The sequence below is a fragment of the Galeopterus variegatus genome, unplaced genomic scaffold (genome assembly GCF_000696425.1).
Source record: "Galeopterus variegatus unplaced genomic scaffold, G_variegatus-3.0.2 Scaffold3133, whole genome shotgun sequence".
NCBI classification, from domain to species: Eukaryota; Metazoa; Chordata; class Mammalia; order Dermoptera; family Cynocephalidae; genus Galeopterus; species Galeopterus variegatus.
In genome coordinates, this window is record NW_007729244.1 from 92,923 (window position 1) to 118,166 (window position 25,244).

Genomic DNA, 25,244 nt, shown 5'->3' on the forward strand with positions numbered 1-25,244 from the left:
AGTGGAAAACTCAATGTAGTACTGACAGTCTGACCTTCAACTTCTGCCGCATGCTGTGGTTCTGTGAGCCATCACTCCATGATGCTGCTTGCTGTGGGACGACCTAAGTTGAGTTCAGCATGCTGGTAAAAAACGGTGGCTGGCCCACAAGCATTTCCACCAGGAAACTGCAAGAATCGGAGGGCAGTATTTAAATAAACTTGATTAACAGGTTGTTTTTTCCTCTATTTTTGACACGTAAAATTTCAGTTTTAGTTTCATTATTCTTGTAATGAAAAACTACAGCTGAGAGGGCGGATGTATGCACTACCTGATAAGTACTGGGGGCTGAAAGCATTTGAAAGTGGTGATCTGTGAGTTACATCTATGGCTGAGAGTATTTCCTTTTAAATATGTTGAATTTCCTGGGGTTCTCCTTTAAGTGTCCCTCTTGTGAGTATACTTTTTCTGCTATGACCGCTAGGTGCAACTGATAAGAAAGTACGTAGAGCACTGAGCATCACCACTTTATCAAGCTCTTCAACAAACTGCACAGTGTCACTCAGCCTCCCCTTGGTTTCTCTCTTTGGAGAATATGTTGATTCATTCCACCATGCCGTTGCTATTATTTTACTTTTAGCAACTCCTGAAAATTTTCTTTGCATGGATCTGGTATAATAAAAACTAATTCTTTTCTTATATTGTACATGGACTGAAACTTGGAAGACAGAATTTTTTACAAAAATATTAGACTCCTCTCGAAGGATTGAGCTATAAATGCATGCTGATGAGCTGCTTAAATTCAGTTTACTGAAATTTTTTCTGAATCAAGTTACACTAAAACTTATAGTGGTATATACTTATGATCTTGAATTTTACCTTCAGTACAGGAGGTTGAGTGATAAAAGCAGATGTCAGCAAGCTAAACTGTAGGACAGGACTACAGCTGTGTCTAACATGGGCTCTCCAGGGCTGTGAGACACAACAGGTATACAAGTACAAGTTGTGTGAGAGATCAGTGCAGGTTAATTTGAAGCATTCTTACAGCAAGCTCAGCACCTCTACTTTTCTGGACACAGTGGGAAAAATCTCTGTATATGAGTTAGACTAACAGTCTCACTCTGCAACTAGAAGGGGCATGAGTATCTCAACAGTGCAAATAAGACCCAGCGAGATTGTGCAGTGTGCATGCTCACACCGTGACTAGCTGGAAAGCTGGAATGAGAAGGCTGGTTTCCTGGGTTCCCATTTAGACGCTGTACTCACACCTCTAAGTTGATTCTGCCCTACTCTTGTCTTGGATCGTTTGCTCTGTGGGAAGCTAGCTGCCATGTAATGAGAACACTCAAGCAGCCACATGGAGAGGTCAACATGCAGAGGAACTGAGGCCTCCACCCAACATCCAGCAAGCAACTGAGGCTCCTCCCAGCAGCCATATGAGTGAGCTTGGAAGCTGATACTCCAGTCCCAGTCAAGCCTTCAGAAGACTGCAGCTGTGGCTGACATTTTGACTGCAATCTAATGGGAGATCCCAAGCCAGGACTCCCTAACTTAGTTACTCCCCAATTCCTGACCTAGAGAAACCATGAGATAATAAATATTTATTGCTTTAGCCTGCTAAGATGTGAAGTAATTCTTACACAAGAATGAATAATACACCAGCCTATCATGATGCAAACTTATATTATTATATAGTTCAGTCCTCCAAGAAATATCTTATGATTTTGTACAAAAGTCTTCATCCAATATACAACATCAGAAAAGTCCTGCCTTTGAGTCTTGGCTCAGAGATAAATTCTCAGACACAAATTAGGATTTCACCTGAGACAGAAGGTATGTTTTATGAAGTTGTTTGAACAAGCTGTAAAACTGCTTTCGAATATGAGTATTGGCTCTGAGAAGCAATGGCTATTCCTCCCTAAGTGTTCCAGTTCCACTGTTGAATCACCTCTTCAGGAAATGAGACCCTGTCTTAGTTGTCTATGGTTCATCCAAAGAGAAATGCCAACAGAACACAATCTCCCACCCTTTCCCTTCCCACAGCTATTTTAGGAACAACCAAGAAAACTATACCAAGTAGATTCTTCATCTGGATAAATGATTTTAGAAATGCCCTGAAATCCATCTATACAAACCTGGTTGTTCTGGGGTGTGTTGTTCTGATAACACTCTATGATAGTATTAGAATCAAGAGCTAACATGTCACTTCCCCAGATGTTAACTGAGACACACCAGCTTGAGTTACCATCTTACCTCCTTTCAAGGAAGGAAGCAAATTGGCATCTCCTCACAGTTAATAAAGATGTAACGTTCTTTTGTTCTCTAAGTCACTTGTGAATGAATCAGTATTCCATGGTAGATTTAGTAGTGTATTACTTGCCCTCAGAGGACTTAAATATAATGAAACAATCTCAGTGGTACAAATCCTGAGCTGAAGAGTAAAATTCTGTTCTATAATGGTTAATCTTAATACTGAGAATAAACAGATCCTGACATAATTTATCAAGGTTCACATTTCTCTCCATCGGTATTATCCCTTAATCTTAAGAGTAGGTGGCAAGCTGAATGAAACATCTAGAAATAAATTCTGGGATTGTCCCGTCCAATGAGAAGGAAATAATGCTGTGTTTCCTTAGGTGAAAGTGTGGAAGAAAACGCTAGTGTCGTGGTCAAGCTGCTCATCAGACGCCCAGAGTGCTTTGGCCCAGCCCTGCGGGGCGAGGGAGGAAATGGCCTATTGGCAGCCATGCAGGGTGCCATCAAGATCTCAGAGAACCCAGCACTTGACCTCCCCTCTCAGGGATACAAGAGAGAAGTGTAAGTAAGCAAAATTGCCTGCTGGCACAGGTGTGGTTGGTGAGCTCCCAAACATCATCAGTGTGCGATTGACGAGGTGTCAGTAACTTCCCATGACAGAGAGCACACAGGTTGTCAACAGTTGTGGTTACAGCTTTTAAACTCACGTCATTGTCCTGTCTCTTCCAGTAAGCCTAGTGATCGTTATCTCCTCCATCCCTTCCATTTTCCCTACTCTGCTCAGCTCCACTGGCAAATCACAAAGCCAGCAAACTCTTTGGCTGCCCTGCGGCATCAGCACAGGAGCAGACGCAGAGGCCTGGACCACGGCTCAGTCTCTGTCTGACTCCAGCATGTTTCCTTCAATGTTTGAGCCCTGGTGTCTCATCCAATACCTCACTTTTAAAAATAGGAGAGCCCTTCACTTCCTCGTCCAAAAGTGTGAGGACTCATCAGAAAAGTTTCTGATTTGATTGCTTGGGGGAAAAAGAGAGCTGAGGAACGTGAACAATTACAGCATTAATAATCTTGCTATTTAAAGGTTGATGATATTGTTGGTGGATTATCTGATTGCCTTGTTAACTTTCCACTTGTCTGTCTTGTGATCATTTCCCTTTCTTCATCACAGCCTCTAGATTAGACCCTAGAATCTAGAGAACAGGTGTAACCCAGCAGAGGTAACTCTTCAGCCAGTTGGCTTTTTTCTTTGTCAACACTTCTGTTAGGTGGCCTGGTAGAGCTGGAAAGAACCTAAAACATATGCTGTCCCAACTTCCTCATGTAACATGAGGAAAAAACTCAAGCCCAAGGTCATATAGCTCGTTAGCAGCGGAGCCAGGACATGGATGTAGCCCTCCTGCCTCCTATGTGCTTTCCATGTATGGTCAGGGAGGAAAAGGGAATGAATGGTTGTAGAACATACAGTCTGGACTATCATCTCCCGTCAGTACTCATGCCTTGAAGTTCATGGGATCTTAGGAATGGACAAATATTTGGGTTCTTTGAGCTTAATGAATGAAACTACCTTATTGACCTCTGGAGATAGAGAAGGTTCCAAGGGAAGCAAGAAGGGCAGAGAGTTTCCATGTCAAGCAGCTCACGTCTAATAACACAGCAGTGCCTGTCAGACGTCTCACACCTCCCCTCTGTTGATTCTCTCTTTGCAGCACAGAGGACAATGGAGAGGAAGAAGAGATTGTCCATATGGGCAATGCCATTATGTCATTTTATTCAGCTCTTATAGATCTACTGGGCCGCTGTGCACCTGAAATGCACGTAAGTGATAGTGTTCCCAGAGAGCAACTTTGAGAAGCCTGTGCCGAGAACACTGTACATTCCCTGTTTTCGTCTGTTTTGTGTTGCTATAACAGAATACCTGAAACTGGGTAATTTATAAAGAAAAGAAGTTTCTTTAGCTTACAATTCTGGGACAGCTGCATCTGGCACAGGCCTCAGGCACTTCTACTCATGGCGGACAGTGGCAGGCAGCCAGCAGGTACAAGCAGATCACATGGTGACAGGAAGCAAGAGAGAGGAAGCAAGGGAGAGAGAAGGTGCCAGGGTCTTTTTAAGCAACAAGCTCTCACAAGAACTAATAGAGCGAGAACTCACTCATTAATGCCTCCTCCCCCAGGGAGAGCACTAATCCATTCATGAGGGATCTGCCCCCATGACTCAATCAGTTTCCAACACTGCCACACTGGGGATCAAATTTCCACATGAGTTTTAGAGGGAACAACACATCCAAACTCCATCATTCCCTGAACCTAATTTCTTTCTCTGTCTCTGGCACTTACTAACATACCTTTCTCTAGATTCCTTTTAGCTAACATAAAGTAGTTTCCATCTCTAATACTTGATTCTGCACCTTTCCCAGCAAGGACGCCTGGGCAGATCCTGCACCTTTCCCAGCAAGGACGCCTGGGCAGATCCTTGTGTGATTTTTCTGTGGCAATAGCTGGGCATATTTGCTACACATTTTGTTTCAAAAGCCCCCCAAAATTGTGTTTCCACGGGCCTCACTTTGGTCCAAATGTAACCAACATGATCCTTGACTGTGGCCATCAGGACACTCCACGTGGAGCATGGCGTTGAGCCCCAGGAAAGTGGTCTCTTCCCAAGGTTCACAGGTGATTGTTCCCAGAGCTAGAGCTCTGCAGACATGCACTAGCAGGAGGTTCTGTTTTCATGGGATGTCTTCTCAGACTCCCAGTTTTAACTAAAATGTGCTCATTTCTTCCCTTTTTCACCTCTGCCGAGGGCTGAGAGTTGACCTTGTTTCATATAAGGCCTCACATTAGTGAGAGAAGAAATAATTGCTTTTCATATGAAAAGAAAGTCTAAATCTTGGTAAAGGAAGTTGATTGGAATTCTTAGTGTTCCAGTTCTACTATGATAAACCATCCTTTCCTTCATGGGCCTGTCTATTTCTGTGCCTTTAAACAGATAACAGAAACTTGAAAGGGAGCCGGGAAAACACTAGGGTATTCTACAGTCGTGGGGGAAGGGGGTGCTTAGGGACCCCTGTGTGTTTATTCTTTGGTTCCCCTAATCACCTCTCATCCCTTCAGAAAGCAAGTGACACATTTTGCCCATTCTCAGGAAGGCAGCATGGGACAGTTAAGCCACCAGAGCCCCACTGGGAAGGGGCTTCTCCCCTCCTCGCTGCCTCTGCTCTAGCGCCTCACACTCACGCCCTCTCAGAACCCTCCCGTGGGCCCCTTCTGTGCGAGTGGTGGGGGAAGGGAGATGCTGTCATCCACAGCCTCCCTCTACCCACGGGAATGGGAGGTGTCAGCCAGGAGGGTACACAGGCATTCTCCTTTCCCTGGGGACACCGAGCATCATATCCGGCATACCCTCAGGCCATGTGTGTGTTTCTGACCCGGAGCCCATGACAGTTCTGTTCCTGGCTGAAGGCCTGCTCCCCCCACTTCAGCGACCACACGTGCAAGAGGATGCAGTTGTCCAGGGTACATGCTGCGTGGCCCATCGGTGTCTGTGCAGATCGGGTTATCCACCCCAGGAACTGCACTGAGCCGCTCAAGTGCTCTCTGACATTCTCTACCTGCTTCTTGCCTACTGCCCAGCCCCAGCATTAATTAAACTTGTAGGAAACTGAAATGCATAAGCCATTTCTACATCTACCAGAATTCTAGGGTTTGACATTGTGGCCACATTGTCAACACTCCCATCATGGCCACTGAGAGCTCCCTGTAGTGGGGTCACACTGAGAAGCCTCCAGCGGGCCACACACTCCCTGCTGAGACTTGATGCCTTACCCACATGACCGTTTGACTCACAGCAGAGGAGTCAAGTAACCTCCTTAGTCAAAGTTATTCCCTCAGTAGCACCTCTTCTGGAAAATCGAGGGAAAGCTCCTCTCTTTCCGTGTGGCCGCAAGTGTCTGCAGCAATGAGGGAAACACAGAAGAGTAGCCCTGCCAGACATTTGGAGGTGGGTGGAGCAGGGATGTGGGGACTTCGTCTATCTAAACTAGTTCTCCAATCCTACATTACAGCTTATCCGGACAGGAAAGGGGGAAGCCATCCGCATCAGGTCCATCCTGCGCTCCCTGGTCCCCACAGAGGACCTGGTTGGGATCATCAGCATCCCCTTGAAGTTGCCCTCCCTGAACAAAGGTAAGAGAGGCAGCTCAGGCTGGATCTGCCAGTCTCCCAGCGCCCGCTCACCCAGGGAGGGGCAGGACTCTGTCCCCAGCGCAGCGGCAGGCTGCCTGGGGAAAATGTCATGCTCTTTTTCTGATGATGAGGAGTTTTCTCCTCCAGGCTCCAGCTGGCTGCTCTCTCCTTTGCTCCCCTGTGTCAAGACGATGTGTACCTACCTCCCACAGGTACAGGCAGACCTCATGATCCCCCAAATGCTCTGACCCTCCCAAGGAGGCAGCTGGAATGGAACAATGAAAGCTCTCACCACGGCTCTCCTCCTTTGCCTCTGTGTGCCCAGACTGCCTAGGCAGCCAGAGCGACAGACAGGGCCACACACAGGCTCTCTTTTGCCACGGTCCTGTGCGCCTCCCAGCTGAGGATCATAAAGAGTTCTCCCCCCAATGCCACATGTGACATTCGATCAATTAGTGTTATCTTTGCAAAACTTATACTCTCCCCAAAGTACTCTGCTTCTCCAAGTCACTCCACCTGCTATCCAGGCAGATGGGGGAACTGAGAAGGTGGCACGATACTGACCATTGCAGTGTTTCCCAAACAGATGGTCCACAGAACATTTTTGTAGGAGGTAGTAGTAGGTGTACATATTAACAAGGAGTCTGGGATCAAATATGTTTGGAAAATGCTGTGAAAAACATCACGTTTTTATTACTTCGTGAAATTATAAAAATATTTATAACGTCTCTGAGAAGACTTATAAGAAAGAAAGTAAATATTCAAGTCAGTGTTTCCTAAACTCTCAGTGTTCTTTGAGCACGAAACATGTATTTATGTCCCACCAAAATACTGTTCCTCAGAACATCAGGCATGTGTGAGAGACGAAGTCAGCCTCAGCCATTCAGGTCCAGCTCCCCCAGGTGAAAGCAGCGGGACCCCAGGTGCTCAGGGCAGGAGAGGGGGCAGCTCCCAGCCTGAGGGGTCCCTCTCTCTTGCTTTCCTGCACTGATTCCTGGGCAGAATGGGGGTCTGGGCTCAATACCACTTAATTTTGTGCCCCTCGGGGTGCCTTATGAGGTCCCATACCTTTCCAGCACAGTATTTAAGTATGCTGTGACTACAGCTTGACCTTTTGGGGCTCTCTTTCCTAGTTTTTAGTGTAAAGAAAATAGGAAGACTGTTTTTTTTGTTGTTTGTTTGTTTTTGTTTTTTTTTTTTTGTCTGTTTTCCGTGTCCGGCAACGGATCGCAACCCTCAGTGTTGCCCCCGTACCGGACCGGGGACCGGCAACGGGATCGCAACCCTCGGTGTTGCTCCCGCGCCTCGCTCAGCCAGTGAGCGGGAACCGGTCTGTATGTGGGATCCGAACCCTCGGGCGGGAGCGCCGCCACGCTTCCCAAGCGGCGCACTATCCAGTGCGCCACCGGGCCGGCCCAGGAAGACTGTTTTTATACTCTCTCAAAATCTTCTTTATTCTCTAGGTCCAGCGGTTTTTTGGTTTTTTTCACAGTATTCTTCACTTCCTCTTTGAACCTCTTTATTAAAATAAGGTTAGAATTTTTAGATGAACTGATTTAAGTTTCAACTAAATTAGATAATAGTTTCCAAATACTGAAAGAATGTGTCCCCAATTTTTGTGCTATTGATGATGTAATGGCTACAAACATGACATATTATTAAATTTAATCTGCTTCATTTACGTTTTCTCCCTCACTTTCTTATGTCTTCACTCAACAAAGCAATAAATCTAGCCCTGATTCCTAGCATTTGCCCATTTCTGTGGTGTAAATAAATACTCTCACCATAGCCAATTACAACCTACTAATGTGATGTCACTAAACAGATTTGGGAAAAGAAGGCACACAGCACACCATTATATTGTATTTCCAATATGCAAATACAATTGTAGTAAGATAATTAGGAAGTGATGAATCCTAATATTTGTTACCTTTTTAAATACAATGTACTCAATTTTATATTTTAATCTTTAACGATGGGCTTATTTAACAAATAGCTCACAAAATTCCGGGAATTTTAACAATCGGCTCTTCCAACCCAGTATAAGCTGGCTCCAGCACAATGCCACGTTATTTCCAAAACTCCTGTTACTTATAAGGAGAACAAGCTATAGACAGTCAAGCTCTGTGTTGCCTTTTGAGACTGTGGAATTAGAAGAAGGGAAATGACATTTTCCGTGTGTCTTTCAGATGGATCAGTCAGCGAGCCAGACATGGCAGCCAACTTCTGCCCCGACCACAAGGCACCCATGGTGCTGTTCTTGGACCGCGTTTACGGCATTAAGGATCAAACTTTTCTGCTCCACTTGCTGGAGGTTGGATTTTTACCTGACTTAAGAGCCTCTGCCTCTCTAGATACAGTAAGTTACTAAAATAAGGAAAATTATTTTTCCTATCATTAGTAGCATTGGACTAAGAAGCACATATTTTCTCTCTACTCACTGATTACATTTTAGTAGCCTGCTTTAAAGGGTGAGAAAACAGAGACACCAAGAAATGGAAAATCTTAATTTATTGGGCTAGAGACTGAGATGTAGGTAAATTTGACCTCAAATATTCATTCCAGCTTCCTCAGTTGCAGAGTCTCTCAACCTTGGCATTATCTGTTGTGGAAGGATGTCCTGTGCATTACAGAATGTTTAGCAGTATCCCTGGCCCCTACACACGAGATACCCAGTCCCCACCCCTGCCAAAACCAATTCCAGATATCACCAAATGTCTCCTGGGGACAAAATCACCCTCAGGTGAGAACCGTGGCTCTACTGCCTATAAAAAAAAAGGTTGGCAGCATTATAGGCTGAAAATTCTCATGCCACTCTCACTCCTTAGTTTTATGTACTGACCTCATGAAGGATAGGTATGAAGCCAGGGGCATGACAGAGGTCGGTACGAGGGGCCAAAGACAAATACAAGTTTTGGAAATTAAGGGTGAGGTAAAGTAATTCAGCACCAACAGACGTCGAGGCAGGAGGCACCTGGAGTTAAATCGTGCAGGTGCCAGATGCCACAAGTGACAACGGAGCAGAGAAACAGTGCCCCTGGAGTCCTGAGTCCAAGGAGGAAAGACAAACTCCATCAGCTTAAGTCTAAAAAAAACCTCTTGGCAGTTTAGGGTTGTTTTTAGAGTCAGTTATAAGTTTTCTCAGAGGCTCCACCTGGTGTCCAACAGAGATAGAAGTCTGAGCCCTGTGATGGGCGTTCAGTGGCCAGTACCTTAACTGGGACAGATTCCATTTGAGTGCGTTAGCTGGCGCTGGAAAGCAGCGGGAGCCCCAGCCTGAATGGGAGCTCCATCCCTCCCTGTGGCATGGAGGTGAGAAATGGTACGTCTGTGAAGGTGTTCGGGGCATATCATCCTTTTGGATAATTAAAACAGTTCTCCACCACTACTTTTGTTTTGAGCTTTTCTATAAATTCCTTGATTTAAAAAATAATTTTTTTTAACTGTGGGACCTCCCCAAGCTTTCTGATCAAAGCATTTAATTTTTTTATAGATCAAATAAACAGCAAATGCTGTTCTAGCATCTGGTGTTCAATCACATGCTTGTCCAAGCACCATCTACAACAAAAAGGTTTTGTATTCAGTTCCTCAGCGCACAGACAGTTGTGCCTTTTCTTTTGAAAAATTTTAAGCCACTGGAATGAAAGCTCTGTCCTTTTTCATTTTTAACAACTCTGCCTGTTAAAGTGATAAATGTGAAAGATTTGCTTTTTCTTCTAGCATGATTACTGAAGTTTCTAGAGGACAAACTTTTGATAATTAATTGGAACATTCAAAAATGTGTATAGTTCAAAGAAAACAGTTTTTCAAATCATAAGTTATAAAAAATGTGTTACAGATATAGTGGCTGTGATAATCACAGGAAATAATGATATTATTTTGTTTCTGTGGATCTCAATGTTTCTTTTGAAGTTCTGCAGTTTTCAAAGATGGTAGTTAAGCATGCTTTGGCTATATTTAGTGTCACTACGTGGGTCTTCCATGAATTCAACCTGTTCACCTAAATGAACAAAAGAGAGCGTTGTAAGCAAGAATTACTCTAGAGTCTTGGAGAAAGTCCTCAGTTTCTCTTCCTTTTACACTTTTTCCCATGCAAGGTTAGGTTTCTTTTAGTGAGGTCTGCCCTTGTGTCATTTATCAGGCTGGGAATTGCTCACAATGCTCTTAAATTAACTGATGGGAGTCAGAGCTCCACTTCTCTGTGTAAAGCTGTCATTGCACTGGTGAATTCGAGAGATTGCTTGGACAATGTGTGAGTCCCCAGGAGGTGACAAAGGCTAGCTAAAACCAGGATAATAATGAGATAGTCTGGCAGCTGGACTTTGCAAGCATCAAGGATATTGGGTTAGACTGGCCATCAGCTGATTTTAATAAGGGATCAAAATTCTTGTTTGAGGGGAACAGATGTTTATAGGGTCATTTGGGATGAGTTAGGACGAGGCAGCCTTTGCTCTTTGTTTTCTTCTGTTTATTGTTTCTTTTAACCTGATTTTTAATTATTATTATTATTATTTAAAATGCAAAAGGAAAACAAATCTGCTGGCAAGGTAGAAAGTTGTTCACTCTGTATTTGTGAACCGTGGACACATGTGAGCTACCAGCCTGCTACATGGGAGCTCAGAGCATGGGGTAAGCTTTGCTTTGTTCCCTAGGGAGATTAACCAGTGTCCCAATCCCCTTTCCCTAGGTTTCCCTAAGCACCACAGAGGCTGCGCTTGCACTAAATCGGTATATATGTTCTGCTGTGCTCCCACTGCTTACAAGATGTGCACCTCTCTTTGCTGGAACAGAACACTACACCTCTCTGATCGATTCTACACTGCAAACAATATACAGGCTTTCCAAGGGACGTTCCCTCACCAAAGCACAGAGGGACACCATAGAAGAATGTTTGCTTGCCATTTGCAAGTAAGTACCCTTCCTGTGTTTTTTTACTTGTGTATGCAGCCATGTCAACTGCATTTAGTTGTGTAATCTGAAAATTGGTGGTACAGTCTGAGGAAGCTCCCAGGACTTTGACTACAACAGCCCTCCCCAAGCATCCCCTCCCAGGGTATGCTTGGTCCCCCTATTTGCCACAGGCTCTTCCTTGAGGCTCATCTCTCACTATGCGGGAGGGGAGGGGACAGCTCAGGCATTAGCCCACAGCGTTGATAGACCAGGAGGGGATGCTTTCAGGCCTGAAGTGCTCAGATTAAGAACTAATTTTTTAATTCCCAAGATAGAGCCAGAAGTAGGTTTTTCTGCCCTCTAATGAGTTTACACAGAAGGCAGACTCTAAGAGTATAAATCAAAGTGACCCACCTCCCAGCCTCCCAAGACCTGGGGCAAAGAAAAGAATCTCAAGTCACATGGGGAAATTAAGGGCAATAGTTTTTACTACTGGACATGGACATCAAAGCCAACTGTGGATAAAGAGTAAAGTTACCCCAAGGGCCTTGGATCCTCAGGAATCTACATGAAGTCTAGGAACAAAAGAAGAAGGAGTTTTTCAATAGCAGGTCTCAGCAGCACAGGCTGCGCTCATGATCTGTTTTAAGTCAGTGGTTTTCTTCCTCAGCTGCATATTAGAATCACCTGGCAAGCTACTAAATAACTATCCCAGTATCCAGGCCACAGCCCAGCCCAGTAAATCAAAACCTCGAGGGATGGGACCCAGGCATCTCACTGTTGAAACTCCCCATGTGATTCCAATATGCAGCCAATATTGAGAATCACTGCTTTAGGTTGCCTAGTGAGAGGATTGACAGGCTTCCCCCTTCGGGGCCAAGATAGGTATGGCCTGATTCTTGTGGAATGACTCGTACCCTAATTGCATAAGAGATGACTATGCTACCTAGAAAAAACTTATCAGTCCTTTTAGAACATCACACTGAAAGGCAATCTCAACAATGCAATAGCACTACACACAAATTAGAATGGCCAAAACCCAGAACACTGACAACACCAAATGCTGCCGAGGATGCAGAGCAACAGGAACTCTCATTCATTGCTGGTGGGAGTGCAAAATGTACAGCCACTTTTGGAGAGAGTTTGGCGGTTTCTTACAAAACTAAACATGTTCTTACCACACAATTCTGCAATCATGCTTCTTGGTATTTACCCAAATGAGTTGAAAATATGTCCACACAAAAACCTGCACACAGATGTTTATAGCAGTTTTATTCATAATTGCCAAAACTTGGAAGCAACCAAGATGTCCTTGAGTAGGTGAATGGATAAACTGTGGTGCATCCAGACAATGGAATATTATTCAGTGCTAAAAGGAAATCAGCGATCAAGCCATGAAAAGACATGGGGGAACCTTAAATGCATATTAATTACTAAGTGAAAGAAGCCAGTCTAAAAAGGCTACATACTGTATGATTCCAACTATATGACGTTCTGGAAAAGGCAAAACGAAGGAGACAGCATAAAGATCAGTGTGGCCAGGGTTTGGGGGAGGGAGGGAGGGATGAGCAGACAGAGCATGGAGGACTTTTAGGGCAGTGAAAATATTCTGTACGATACTTTAATGGTGGGTATATGTCACTAAACACTTGTCCAAACCCAGAGAATGTACAAACCAAAAGTGAACCCTAATGTAACTTATAGATTTCAGGTGATGATGATGTGTCAATGTGGGTTCATCAGCTGTCACAAATGTACCAACCAGGCAGGGGAGGTTGATAATGGGGGAGGCTGTACATAGTCGGGGAGCAGGTCATATATCAGAATTCTCTGAACCCTCTGTTCAATTTTGCTATGAACCTGAAGCTGCTCTGAAAACTAAAGTTTGTTTTTTAAAAAGTTTTAGAAATATTTTTAAAAGGGCAATCTCATGCATCTATTTCAAATATAACATGGTCCCTACTTTTAAAATGCTTTATTAAAATTAAACTGTATCTGCTATATTTGTATCTTCTAAGGCCTATAGGATTCAACTACAAAGGTACTTTTAAAAGTTCATGGATACATAGAATGAAAAGATAATATGAATCTTTCCAGGAACTTTTCGAAGACCCTCACATTTTAGGGGACAAGCTGTGTCGTTGCACAGTACTGTTTTGGGGGGTGAGTAGTAGAGGTTGGAGGGTGGGAAGAGGAGATCTCCTTCCAAAATCAGGCCCTATATTCTGTCACTTCTTCATTCATTCCAAGATTCCTATAATAACTGGCAGGGAAGTAAGCTAATTAGAATGCTTTTGTCTTTCAAGAGAGACATGGCTTGGTGAGCAGACTGATAGGCCTCGGGGAATTAATAGGGTGCCCAGGTTTCCCACTCTGCCACTTCAGAAGGAAGAGTAACGGCCCCATTACTTGTTTATATGAGCCTCTACTTTTCTTCTCAGTGGTGGAGAGGGGAATAAATAATGAGTTTACATGAAAAGAAATCCTTCCTATCGGAGTTGATTCTGTCATTGGCTGGACACGGCAGCAACAGCAGCTGCAGCTCTTGTCCTGCCTTCTGGTAGATCTGGCCTCTGCATGTGTCTCGGGAACCACGTTAACCAAGGAGCCTGCCTCCCAACCTAAGCTTTCCTAGTAACAAAGTCAGGTCAGCGGAACTGCTCTGAGCTGCAAGTATTTTTTTAATATACATGCAACATAAATTATAACGTATAAAATTTATATATTTACATTTATGCTATACAGAATTATATGTATTATTTATTTTTTATTTTAATTTATCCATATACAGTGTAACTGATTTTTGTGTCCCTTTACCAATTCCCTTCTTTTGAGCTGCAAATATTTTTAAAGAAATCAGACTTTGGGGAAATTAGAATTTTACATCAAAATGAAAATATAACTCACAGCCCTATTTCTACCCTTTTAGGGCCCTGCACACTCCTCTTCTTGGCCACTTGAGCTCTAGATATAGCAAACTCACACTTGACTAGATTTTTTCATTGTTTACTTTTAATAAGCCAGGAATTAATAGATTTATTGCACTCCTTGATTTTATTGAAGTTAGTCTTAGGTGATAATTGCTAATTATCTGAATGATAATGGGAAACATTGAGTAATTTTACATGATAATTACTAGATTGAGAGACAAGGCTCCTCACTTGCCTGATTAGCCCTTTTCACCCTGAAGCTCTTTCGCAAGGTCCGCTCTAGAAAAAGTTGTGAAACAGTTGAGTTTGTGTTCCATGTCTGTCTGCGTTCATCCTCCTTATGACAGATGCCTCCAAGAATTTCTCCCGTGGCATTCTGACATTTAACATCAGAGTTATGAGCTTTGCCTTCATAGTTCCTTAGGCATCTGTGGGAGAAATTCGAGGGTTCGTGAACTTCTGTACCAAATTGTGTGTGAATCAGTGTGCATTTATGCCAGATACCAAGGCCATAAACTCTGTAATTTGATAAATTATTCTTTAATTAGTTACTGTATTTGCCTTTTAAAGGAGTTGTTTTGAGAAAAAAAAAAAAAAAGCCTTTACCCCAAAGAAATTTTTTCAATAGTGAGAATTAGATGGACCAGATCATAACCTAGAGGGCTTTAAAGTTCCCTTCAAATCACACCAGTAGATGGCCTCAGATTCCACATAAGCAGCTGGTCAGCTCTACCTTCTCCCTTTGCAGAGATCAAGGGGACTGTCAGTCCTTAGAGATGGCTATAAAATTAACTGCACCTTCTCTCTGTTATATTCTTTGCACATAATCAGTGTATATATTTTGGGTATGCGTAGATCCTAGAACATTTTGTAACATGGTGATTGGAATTTTACCTTAGATATCCCAATTCATTAGCATATGTCCCTCTTTCTAAATTTTAACCACACTTAATTTTTAAGTGTGATGTCACTGAATGTCACTTATCCAAGATCTTGTCTTTTAGGAGCTAATTGTTTTGAGGCTTAGCTCTAATATATGCTTTTATTGTTGAGTGTTTCTTTCATTCTTTTCATCCTTCCTTTATTTTCTTTTATTCTGCCTTTCTGTTTTTCTTATTTCATACTGCAGTCACTTGAGGCCTTCTATGTTACAGCAACTCCTGCGACGTCTTGTTTTTGATGTGCCACAACTCAGCGAATACTGCAAAATGCCTCTCAAGGTAAACATCACTGTTGCACACTCCGTGGCACAGGAAACTTGCCTTGTACAACATGTCATCATAATTTGTGGAGCAAAACCCATGCTAAATGGGCTTTACTCCTTTAAACTGATAGTTAGCTAACAAGATACAACCCACAAAATCACACTCCTTCTTGAATGTCCGGCGTGAAGAAAGTAGATTCGCTAGATTCATTCACTGCTTCAGTTTTCTTTTATTGGGTTCCACTGACTACTTGATAACTTGCAAAGTAAGAGTAAGGGAGCTTGGATCTTGCCCTTTCCTGCCCTAATTAGGTTTTCAGAACAAAATTTCAAAAAGCTTTGAAGGCCTTGTAATTTCTCATTTCAAGAGACTAAAATGACCTTTTTCTATTCCATATTGTTTTGTACTTTTTTTTTAATAACTGATCCTCTTTTTTTTTCTACTTTTTTTCTTTATTAATGAAATGGCCATGGAGCCCTCTCTTTTTTTGTAATCTCTTTCCTAACTTTTCTTATGAATTACAAATATTTCATCACCACCACTGGGAGTATCTGGGTCCACATGGCACCACGATCAGCCACCCTCCCAAGAGGGCAATGTTTTTATCTTTTATCTCTGAGGCACCTACCATATTTGCATGTTTGAAAGTGTCAGCAATGACCAGCCACACCTGAAAATTCTGCCCAGTGATCTTAACAGAACTTTCTCCTCTTTTTAGAAATAGTCCAAGCAAGGATATAAAGCATTTTGCTGGGTTAACCAGAATCCCAGAAGCCTTTAGTTTAATCTCCTGTCTCAATGCCAGGAAGAAAACATCTTGTATGTTCCCAGAGATTTCACAGTCCTCCAAGGGCTAGTTCTTCTCTCTAACCTTAATAGTCCCAGTTTTCATCTCAAAAAGTACTTTAGCTGCAAACCACGGTTTGCACACTTGGCATTGCTTCCTCTGCAGCCCTCTTCAATCAGCTGGATGCTGGCTCTGAGTAGGCATTATTGATGCCACTTAATAAGCTCACTTTCACCTCTCACATCAGTGGGATTTTTCTTAGAGTAAGTGGATCCCACCTAGTGGATCCCACCTGCTGGGATGGGAGCGTTAGCAGTGTACATCTTCCCTCTACGGGCCAGATATGGAACTGCTGTGACATCACTGGTCCTTGGAGGGCTGGTGAGAGGCAAGAAAGCCATGGGTAATAATCCATGCAGAGAAAATCTTCAGACCCACAACTTGCTGCCCACCACCCCCTCCTCATATCAGCATCCCCCAGGGTCTTCCAGAATTATAAGCATAGGTCTCAGAAGAAATTCTTCCCAGCTCTAGAACAGCACACTAACTTCTTTCAGAGAGTTGCATTTTCTCATATGATGTAGAAAGCGTTCCTCTCCCTTTTCTCATAACAGCTGGGGGCACATTAGGAGGCACAAGAATTAATCAGGCAGATTCAGCTCAAGCTAGAGCTCATTAGGCAAAAGACCAGACCAGTGGAATTTGAAGGGTCTCTTTGTAGACAACCCAACTGTTTCAAATGTTGTTGGCTTCATCCTCATTATCTCTGCTTACTATTTTATTCTCCCCTGCATGTTTTTGATGCCTGTGGATTTTCTCTACCCCACCCCACTGATGTAATCCTATTCTGAACCTCCCAGCTTCTGACAAATCACTACGAGCAGTGCTGGAAGTATTACTGTCTGCCTTCAGGATGGGGGAGCTACGGTCTGGCCGTGGAGGAAGAACTGCACCTAACAGAGAAGCTCTTCTGGGGGATTTTTGACTCCCTGTCCCATAAGGTAATGACAGTGCTTCCTGAACAAAAAGGGACGACCTCCATGACTCAGTTAACTACAAATAACAATAATTAACAACTCTTTAGCCTTACCATATGCTGGGAGGGGCTAAGTCCTTCACAACTGTATTACATTAATCCTTACCCCAACTCTCTGAAATAGGAACTATCGTAATCTTCATTTTACAGGTGAAGAAAAGTTTCAGGGCAGTTGAATAATTTGCCAGACTCACAAAGCTAACAGATGGGAGAGCAGCTACCAGCGTAAATTACAGAAATGTTTCCTGCTTTCAGTCTCGATGACTTGGTTTGGCTCTTTCTTTCTCCCTGACTTGGTTTGGCTCCTGTTAGCCAGCCTTCCCTAGGCTCAAGCCAGAAGGAGAAGTCCTGACATCTGCTCTGCTGTTGGGACGTAGGATTTACAGAAGACTTTAAGCCACTGTGGGCGAGGGTCTTCATAGCCACTCTTTTGAGAAAGAGGTCAAGTGAGGACTCAGAGCTTCTGAATCCCAAGATTGAAATAGAGCTTTAACTCTCAGACTTCGCTTCACTTCCTTTTAACCCAATTTATTCAGATTTGTGAGGCCACCGACTTTAAAAGTAGAAAATGAGTAGTTCTGGTTTTTTTAGAGAATTCTGGGACACATGGAGCTTGTTCACCTGCGCTTTACCCCTGGACTCTTTTGGTCTAGTATAAACAGATCAGAAGCTGTTCCCAACCCCTTGGTATTTGACTGAAATTCATTCCTGGCTAGGTTCAGGAGAGAATGGATGTGATTCTGGGCATTCTGCAGATGGTATCAACATATGACCCACATCCACTACTGCGGAGCTTGGCAAAGCTTACTGTGCCCTCTCCAGGCATAGGTTGGGTCAGTTTCTATAATCATCCTTGGCAGACAAGTTTATAGACTTTTCTGGCCTAGGAAGAACCTCTAGATATTCTTGAAATTAACTATTTGGGAGATATTGATTTAAACCTTGGTTTAAAATTTTTTTAATTAGGGCTGGCCTGGTGGCGCACTGGATAGTGCGCCGCTTGGGAAGCGCGGCAGCGCTCCCGCCCGAGGGTTCGGATCCCACATACAGACCGGTTCCCGCTCACTGGCTGAGCGAGGCGCGGGAGCAACGCCGAGGTTTGCAATCCCGTTGCCGGTCCCCGGTCCGGTACGGGGGCAACACTGAGGGTTGCGATCTGTTGCCGGACACGGAAAAAAGACAAAAGACAAAAAAAAAAATTTTTTTAAATTAAAGCAAATGGCTTGATGGCTTTACACACTGTCATTTTATTCTCCAAGGATACCACCAGTTTCCACCAGAAAATATTAAAGGGGTTATGCATTGCCCATTTTGGTTAACCTGGACAAGTGCAGCCATTTTACCTTTATTTTCAGCTGACTGGTGAATGGGACTATCTAATGGCTGTGGTTGGGGTTTCTCTATTAACGTGGTCTTCGTCTTTCCTCACAGAAATATGATCCAGATCTTTTCCGAATGGCTCTCCCTTGTCTCAGTGCTATAGCTGGTGCCTTACCACCAGATTATGTAGATACCAGAATCACAGCCACACTGGAGAAACAAGTCTCAGTGGATGCAGATGGCAACTTCGACCCCAAACCTATCAATACCATGAAGTGAGTCCAGAATCATCTCTAAGCCAGTCCTATATTTTGTCTAGTAGCCAATGTTTTTCTTTCGGAAGGTAGCAAGACATTTAAGCTTTCTTTCCCTCCTGCCAACACTGTTCATCATTTCCCTTGACACAACAAAGTCACATCAGGTACAAGATTTAATCCATCCATATCTAATTATACACTATATTATTATATGCTGAGCTTTTTTTTTTGAGGGGGTTGGTTTATTTACTATAAAAGATGGATGCTCTCACAAATAAATGTTGCCTGAGGCTTTGAGAGAACCACCCTGATAAATGATGCAATTAATTTATTAATGAGTTTTTTGACAAAATCTTCACTCTTTATGAATTAGGCTGGTACAGTCCTAATAGCATCATACATCAAAACAAATCCGTGAATGACACTCAGCTGAGCTTTGACAAGGCCTCAGTGTGATGGCAGAACAGCTTGGGGTCCTTATTTGAGAGGCTGGGTCTGCTCTTGGCCATGCTTAGGGATGCTGGGACTTCAGAGTAACCCTACAACAGTACCTTTTAATTTCTCCCTGGGATTCTCCAGAATTCCTCACTGCTGTTGATTAGGCCATGGAGGTGTGTTTATCCTTTGGACAAAATATTGCTCAGTTTTGGTTTGTGGCAGCTCTGCCCAAGTTCTGAATATGTGTCACGGGATATACAGTCTTCATCTCAAGTGCATTTTAAATGAAGAGCTCCAGAACTGCTTCAGAATGAGCAGAGCAAGGAAGAGTGATCCTACTGAGCCCATGGACTTGTGTTTAGTGGCAGTATTTCTCACATGAGAGCCTGAACCCTTCCCAGGGGGACATCAGCTTTGATAACACTATAAAATTCATCTTTGGGATAATTAAGTACATTCCATTAGACAGAACCCTGAGCTGAGGGGATGGTGGGAAACAGAATTGAACCTGCTGGAAGGGAGAGAGAAGGGTTTGGTAAAGCATGAAGCTCGGGCCAAAGAGAAGGCAGGTGTTGACTTTGGAGATCCATGCCCTAACCCTAACCCTGACTAACCAGGCCTCAGCAAGGACAGGCACCAGGGAAGGATGGCATCAAGGCACAGTGACCAAATGGATGATCTTCAGGTGCTGCCATCAGACGAGTCACCTTGAAGAACTAGCTGCCCTTGTCTCACCCAACCCTAGATTCAAATTCCAGGGAGAGAGAGTTTGATTTTCCCAGTCGTATGCCTGTTCTTGGTGACGGTTCACGTAACACTACAGGCAGTGCAAGATGACTGCATAGTGCAGAGGGGAATGGAGGTGCTGTCACCAGTAGCAGGGCAAGAGCTGCTGGGCAAGCAGAAACCGCAGGTATCTACTGCACTTCCAAGATTCCAGTACTTAACCATGAGCCACTGTACCCAAAAAAGCAGACAAGCACTATTTTATAACATCTGGTCCTCTAGCTACCCAGTTATGCTATTTTCATATTGAAGCTGTAGGGTGACAGGCCAGTTTCTTTAGATGAAGAGATTCACACTGTCTAACCTGAAGAAGGTTGGCCCAGGTGCCAAAGTGGTTCTTCAGGAACCAGGAGAACCCAGAGCAGGTGGCAGGAGGCCACCTGTGCTGCAGAGACGTCCTGTGATGAGACGTGTTTGTGTGCTCACGACCCAACCCTGGCTGTGCCACTCCTTCTGCTCAGTAATGTCTCTGTGTATGGATGTTCAGCTGTGGGGGGTTGCTGGTTGGTCAAATCCAACTTCTAACAGTTGATTGATTATTACTCCTGACCATCTTCTGCCATATCTGGATGAAGTGCTTGGGGAGGTTGTAATTTTTCTTTCTTCGTTCCACAGTTTTTCCTTGCCTGAAAAATTGGAATACATCGTCACCAAGTATGCTGAGCATTCACATGATAAATGGGCCTGTGACAAGGTAGGGATTATCATCCAACTGACAATTGTCAGGGAGAAAAAACAGCTCAAGAACATTAAAGGGTCCAATCCTGGAAATCTGCCTGATTTGTCTAAGTGACAGACTCGCCATGCCAAGAGCATTCATTATTTCTGAGCAGCAATTTCCCAGGGTTTGTGGAGGTCAGAGAAATAGGCAATGGCAGCTGCTAGTGCTGCCTTTATATTTCTCAAGAAAATGATCAATTCTGGAAGTGTTAGCTTCTTTCTTAACATTGTATTTCCTGGAGTTTGTGCTCAAGCACATGCTCGTGTATGTTTGATATAAATGCTTAATGGACAGTGGGGAGGCTTTTATTTAATTTTTTCTTTGGATGCAGCATTGGGAAAGAGAAAATGAAATTGAAAGCCTTACCCTTGCATTTTGCTAGGAAGCTGAATTTTATTGTAGGGAGGACACAAAATCTTCCTGTGGTAGGCACCAGTAGAACTTCCAGACACTCCCTTATTAATAAGGCTGTCCATCTGGTGTTTAAAATTCCCCACCACATGAGGTCAGGCTGCTTAATAAGTTTAATTGCTATGTCAGCCCCTTAACGCTGGCAGGAAAAATGGGAAGACTGTGCCAAAGACATCCAGGATTCTTGTGGGCAGCCAGTTCAGGACTGGGGCCATTGTTCAGCTGCGGCTCATGGCCTATAACAGTGGACGCATCTCCACAGCAAAGCCACAGAAAACCACCTCCGTGCAGTGTTCCCTCAGACAGGGGACTCAGCCTCTGTGTTGGTCTGGGCTTAGCTCATATCCGTTCATGCGTCCCTGTTTAGGACTGATGATAACAGCAATCATTGTAACTTTCGAGTGGGCTAATCCTTATGATTCTAGAGCAGGGATTGATTGTCAAACCTTTTCTGTAAAGGTCCAGATAAACATTTGAGGCTCTGGTCAAACAGTCGCTATTGGCAACTACTCATCTCTGCTCTTGTAGCACAAAAGCTGCCATAGATAAAATATAAACAAAAGAGAGTGCCTGTGTTCCAATAAAACTTTACAGGAAAAAGGTGGTCAGCTGGATTGGCCAAAGAACCACAGTTATTTGACCTTTTCTCTAGAGCATCTGTGTTTCCTAAGAACTCTTTATATGCGGCCAGTTGGCCAGCCCGTGAAATTAGGGAGAAGAGACACCTCCATGAATTCATAGCAATAGCCAATCCATCGCTGAGCCATGTGCATTTCACCTCCTGAGTCTCTTTTGAGTTCGTATAGTTCTGTGTATCCCCATGCCATGTCTTCAGTCCAAGCTGCCATCATCTTTTATCCAGACGATTGGAATAACCTCCTAACTGGCCACCCCATGTGCATTTCCTCCAGTCTGTTTTTCACACTGCAAACAAGTGATGGTTTCAATATGTGAGTCTGGTCGTATTCTGCCACTGCTCCTTCTGCCCAGCCCCTTCTTCTTGTTAAAATCCTCAAATAGCTTCTATCCTTAATATAAAGGTCAAGATCCTTCATGAGGGCTGGTAGGCACTGCCTAATCTGACCTCTGTTACCATCTCTAGCCTCATCTCTCCTTTCACCCTCTGCCCTCCAGTCACACCCCCTTCTTTTAGTCTCTCTGTCTGTCTCTCTCTGTCTCTCTCTCTGTCTCTCTCTTTCTCTCTCTCCCCCTCTCTCCTTTCCTGAAACCTTCCCCCACCTGCACTCACATGCACAAGCCATTCACCTACTCATCTTGCAAATAGTTCAAGCATAAATTTCTAAGATGGCGCTTTCCCAGATTTCTGATGTAGACCCTCTTAGCACCTTATTTTTCTCCTTCATAATATTTTTATAGCATTTTTACACATTTATATTTAAAACAGTTGCACTTTGTATATTTATACCATTTATCAATTATATATTGACTGATCTGGTTATTTCATTAATAACTCCCGGCCACTAGACTGTGAGCTTCACGAGAGCAAGGATACATGTTTGCTCCATTGCCAGGCAGGCACTGATTATCTAATGAGGAAAAGAGTATTTTCTCCACCCTCAAGAACCTCACAGTCTTGCAGGAGAAATAAAATCAGCCATTATGGGACAGGTTGTTGAGTACTGTGATGGGCATGAGCACAGGGTTAGAACATGTCAGGGTCCCTAATCCAATACTGGGGGTCCAGGGACACTTCCTAGAGCTGGTGACATCCACAACATGTGCTAAAGGATGAGTGGGAGTGGGTCGTCACAGGGAAGCAAGTATGTGATAGGCTTGGGAGCAGTAGGTGCAGACCTAGAGAGGCAAGAGAGTTTGGTGGCTTTAGAGAACCATATATTGAATGATGTCCATGTTGGAACATGGAGCAGAGGGAGAAAGAAGAGAGATGAGGCTGGAAAGGTCAACAAGATTGTCTTTATAGGCTTAGGGTTCCCGTGAAAGAGTCTGGGTTTTACTGTGATGGCAGCTAGCCACTGGAAAACTTTCAAGCAATAGATTTTATGAGTATCACCTGACGGTAGTGTGGAAAATGAGTCCGTGGAGAGGTGGCCTGAAGACTGAAGACAGGGAGACTGCCTGGGAAGCTGCTGCAGTAACCCTGGTGGCAGCTGATGGTGGACTGAGCTAAAACGCTGGCAGGGAAGCAAGAGAGAGGCAGACAAGTGACGTGAGGGCTGCGGAGAAGTGTGACAAGGAGGACTGCATGTTGCTAGCTGGGAAAGTGAGCGTGAACTGGGGCCATTTGCTGAGATGCAGGGAACCGAGAGGAGGAGATGTCCAGAGAAGTAAAGTTCTGGGTTCTGTTTCAAACATGTTGAGAGGTACCTGTGGAACTTCCAAGCAGAGCTTAAATAGGTGTGGAAATTAGGAGAGAGCTCTGGGCTGCAAATACTGATTTGACATTAGTCACTTATCAGTGGTAACTGAAACCATGGGCCTACATAGATCACCCAGGGAGTTTGTCTCTCTTGAGAAGGGACAGAAACTTAGGAAATATACACATTATACAGATGGGCAGAGGCAAAGATTGAGAAAGAACAGCCGGAGTCTTTGGACTATGGGCTTATGGAAATCAAGGACTCTTCCTTATCTCTGTATCCACAGTGCCTCGGACAGAGTCTGGCACAGACTGTATACAGCATTCAACTTCCTCACTCTAGGAGGCATGCATTGCTACAATTTTGCTCTGGGGTGGGGGCAAGTGGTGCAAACAAAACAGCCCCTCCGTGCAGCAGGCAGCAGGTCCAGTCCTCATGCGCCTCCTAGCTCTGCTGTCTGCTCTTGCTGGGGGTGACCCTGACCAAGAAGTGCTGTCCGCAGGGTCTGTTGAAAGACCCTTCTGTTTTAAGTGGGCCTGAATCACAAGCTCAAAAGTGGAGAGGACAGCAACTGAAACAAGAGGAAATAAAGGAGCAGAGTTCAAGATTCAGGAGGCAGCAAGCCTGACGACCTTAAAGGATCAATTAGACATTTTCAAGGGGAATTTCCAAGCTCTGTCACAAGCCATTATTCCATTCGTTCAGGGAAAATAGAAGCAGGGACGTGGGTCACATAGCAGGGCTCTTTGAGTGCCAAGGATATTTGAATTGCGAACATTTCTACAGAGTCAGAGTGGATGGAAATATGGAATTTCTCTGGATGAAAATGTGAAGACCCACCCACTGATAAGGCCTTTCAAGACGTTAACAGAGAAGGTAAGAAACGGGCCTCTGCTGACACTGTGTGGCCATGCTGTTTTCTTCCTTGGGAGTTGTATCAGATGCTCAGAGGGGTTCGGGGCACATTCACTCTCAAGTTCCTTGGAGACTTTCTTGGGCTCAGTAAACTGCTCATGAACTTGGCAGTGAGCAGCAGCTCCAGGACCAGTTTCCAAGCGCGCAGCCCCATGTTCTGTTCCTTGGCTCCGAGAGCCCGTTGGTGAAAGAAGCATGGTTCAGCACTTACAGGCGGGGCCGAAATGCACTTGGGTTCTCTTGCAGCTGAACTAGGAAGGCGTTTTGTTAGATTGTTAGGGCAAGGCAGATAGAGGTAGAGGATTGCTGGAGAAAATTGACAGGAGTGATTTCCAGTACATGGAAGATAGAGGGAGTAGAGTATCCCCAAGGAAATGTGGATGGTTCTCTTACCTTTTCTTTTTTTTTTTTTTAAGAAATTTGGTTCAACTCAACTCTGAATTCCTGTCTTGAAATCAGTGAGAGTTCTTTGTCAGCTTTAGGTCTAGTGTGACATGTAAAGGGTGATGTGTGTATCTTTGCATGCATATTGGCTACCTATAAAATTGTACATAGATCAAAAGAGAATTCTAAATCTAAGAAATTCAGTTTCTCAGGCTTACAGGACAGATTTGTGCAGATGCATCTTGACATTGTTCTGATTTGAACAGCTATGAAAACAGGAGGAATCACTTTCCTGTTCTTGTTCCACTTTATCCACACAATGTGGATAAAGTCATTGACAATGTCTGGTACACTCCCTCTGAGGGCAGGGGACTATAGCATCTTATACTCAAAAACATCTGAAAGACTG

At 43.9% G+C, this 25,244-nt stretch overlaps 1 protein-coding gene across 1 annotated transcript in view; it reads left to right on the top strand.

The window, feature by feature from the left end:
* Positions 1-25,244, top strand: part of RYR3 (ryanodine receptor 3) — a gene marked incomplete at its 5' end in the record, with an annotated part of 211,225 nt that overhangs the window by 79,452 nt on the left and 106,529 nt on the right. The window contains 10 exons of the mRNA XM_008584044.1: positions 2,616-2,796; positions 3,942-4,050; positions 6,296-6,416; positions 8,606-8,775; positions 11,104-11,324; positions 15,366-15,456; positions 17,089-17,229; positions 18,696-18,859; positions 20,681-20,759; positions 24,323-24,412. Of these exons, the coding sequence (XP_008582266.1) occupies positions 2,616-2,796; positions 3,942-4,050; positions 6,296-6,416; positions 8,606-8,775; positions 11,104-11,324; positions 15,366-15,456; positions 17,089-17,229; positions 18,696-18,859; positions 20,681-20,759; positions 24,323-24,412 (1,367 nt within the window). The remainder of the gene's footprint in view (positions 1-2,615; positions 2,797-3,941; positions 4,051-6,295; positions 6,417-8,605; positions 8,776-11,103; positions 11,325-15,365; positions 15,457-17,088; positions 17,230-18,695; positions 18,860-20,680; positions 20,760-24,322; positions 24,413-25,244) is intronic.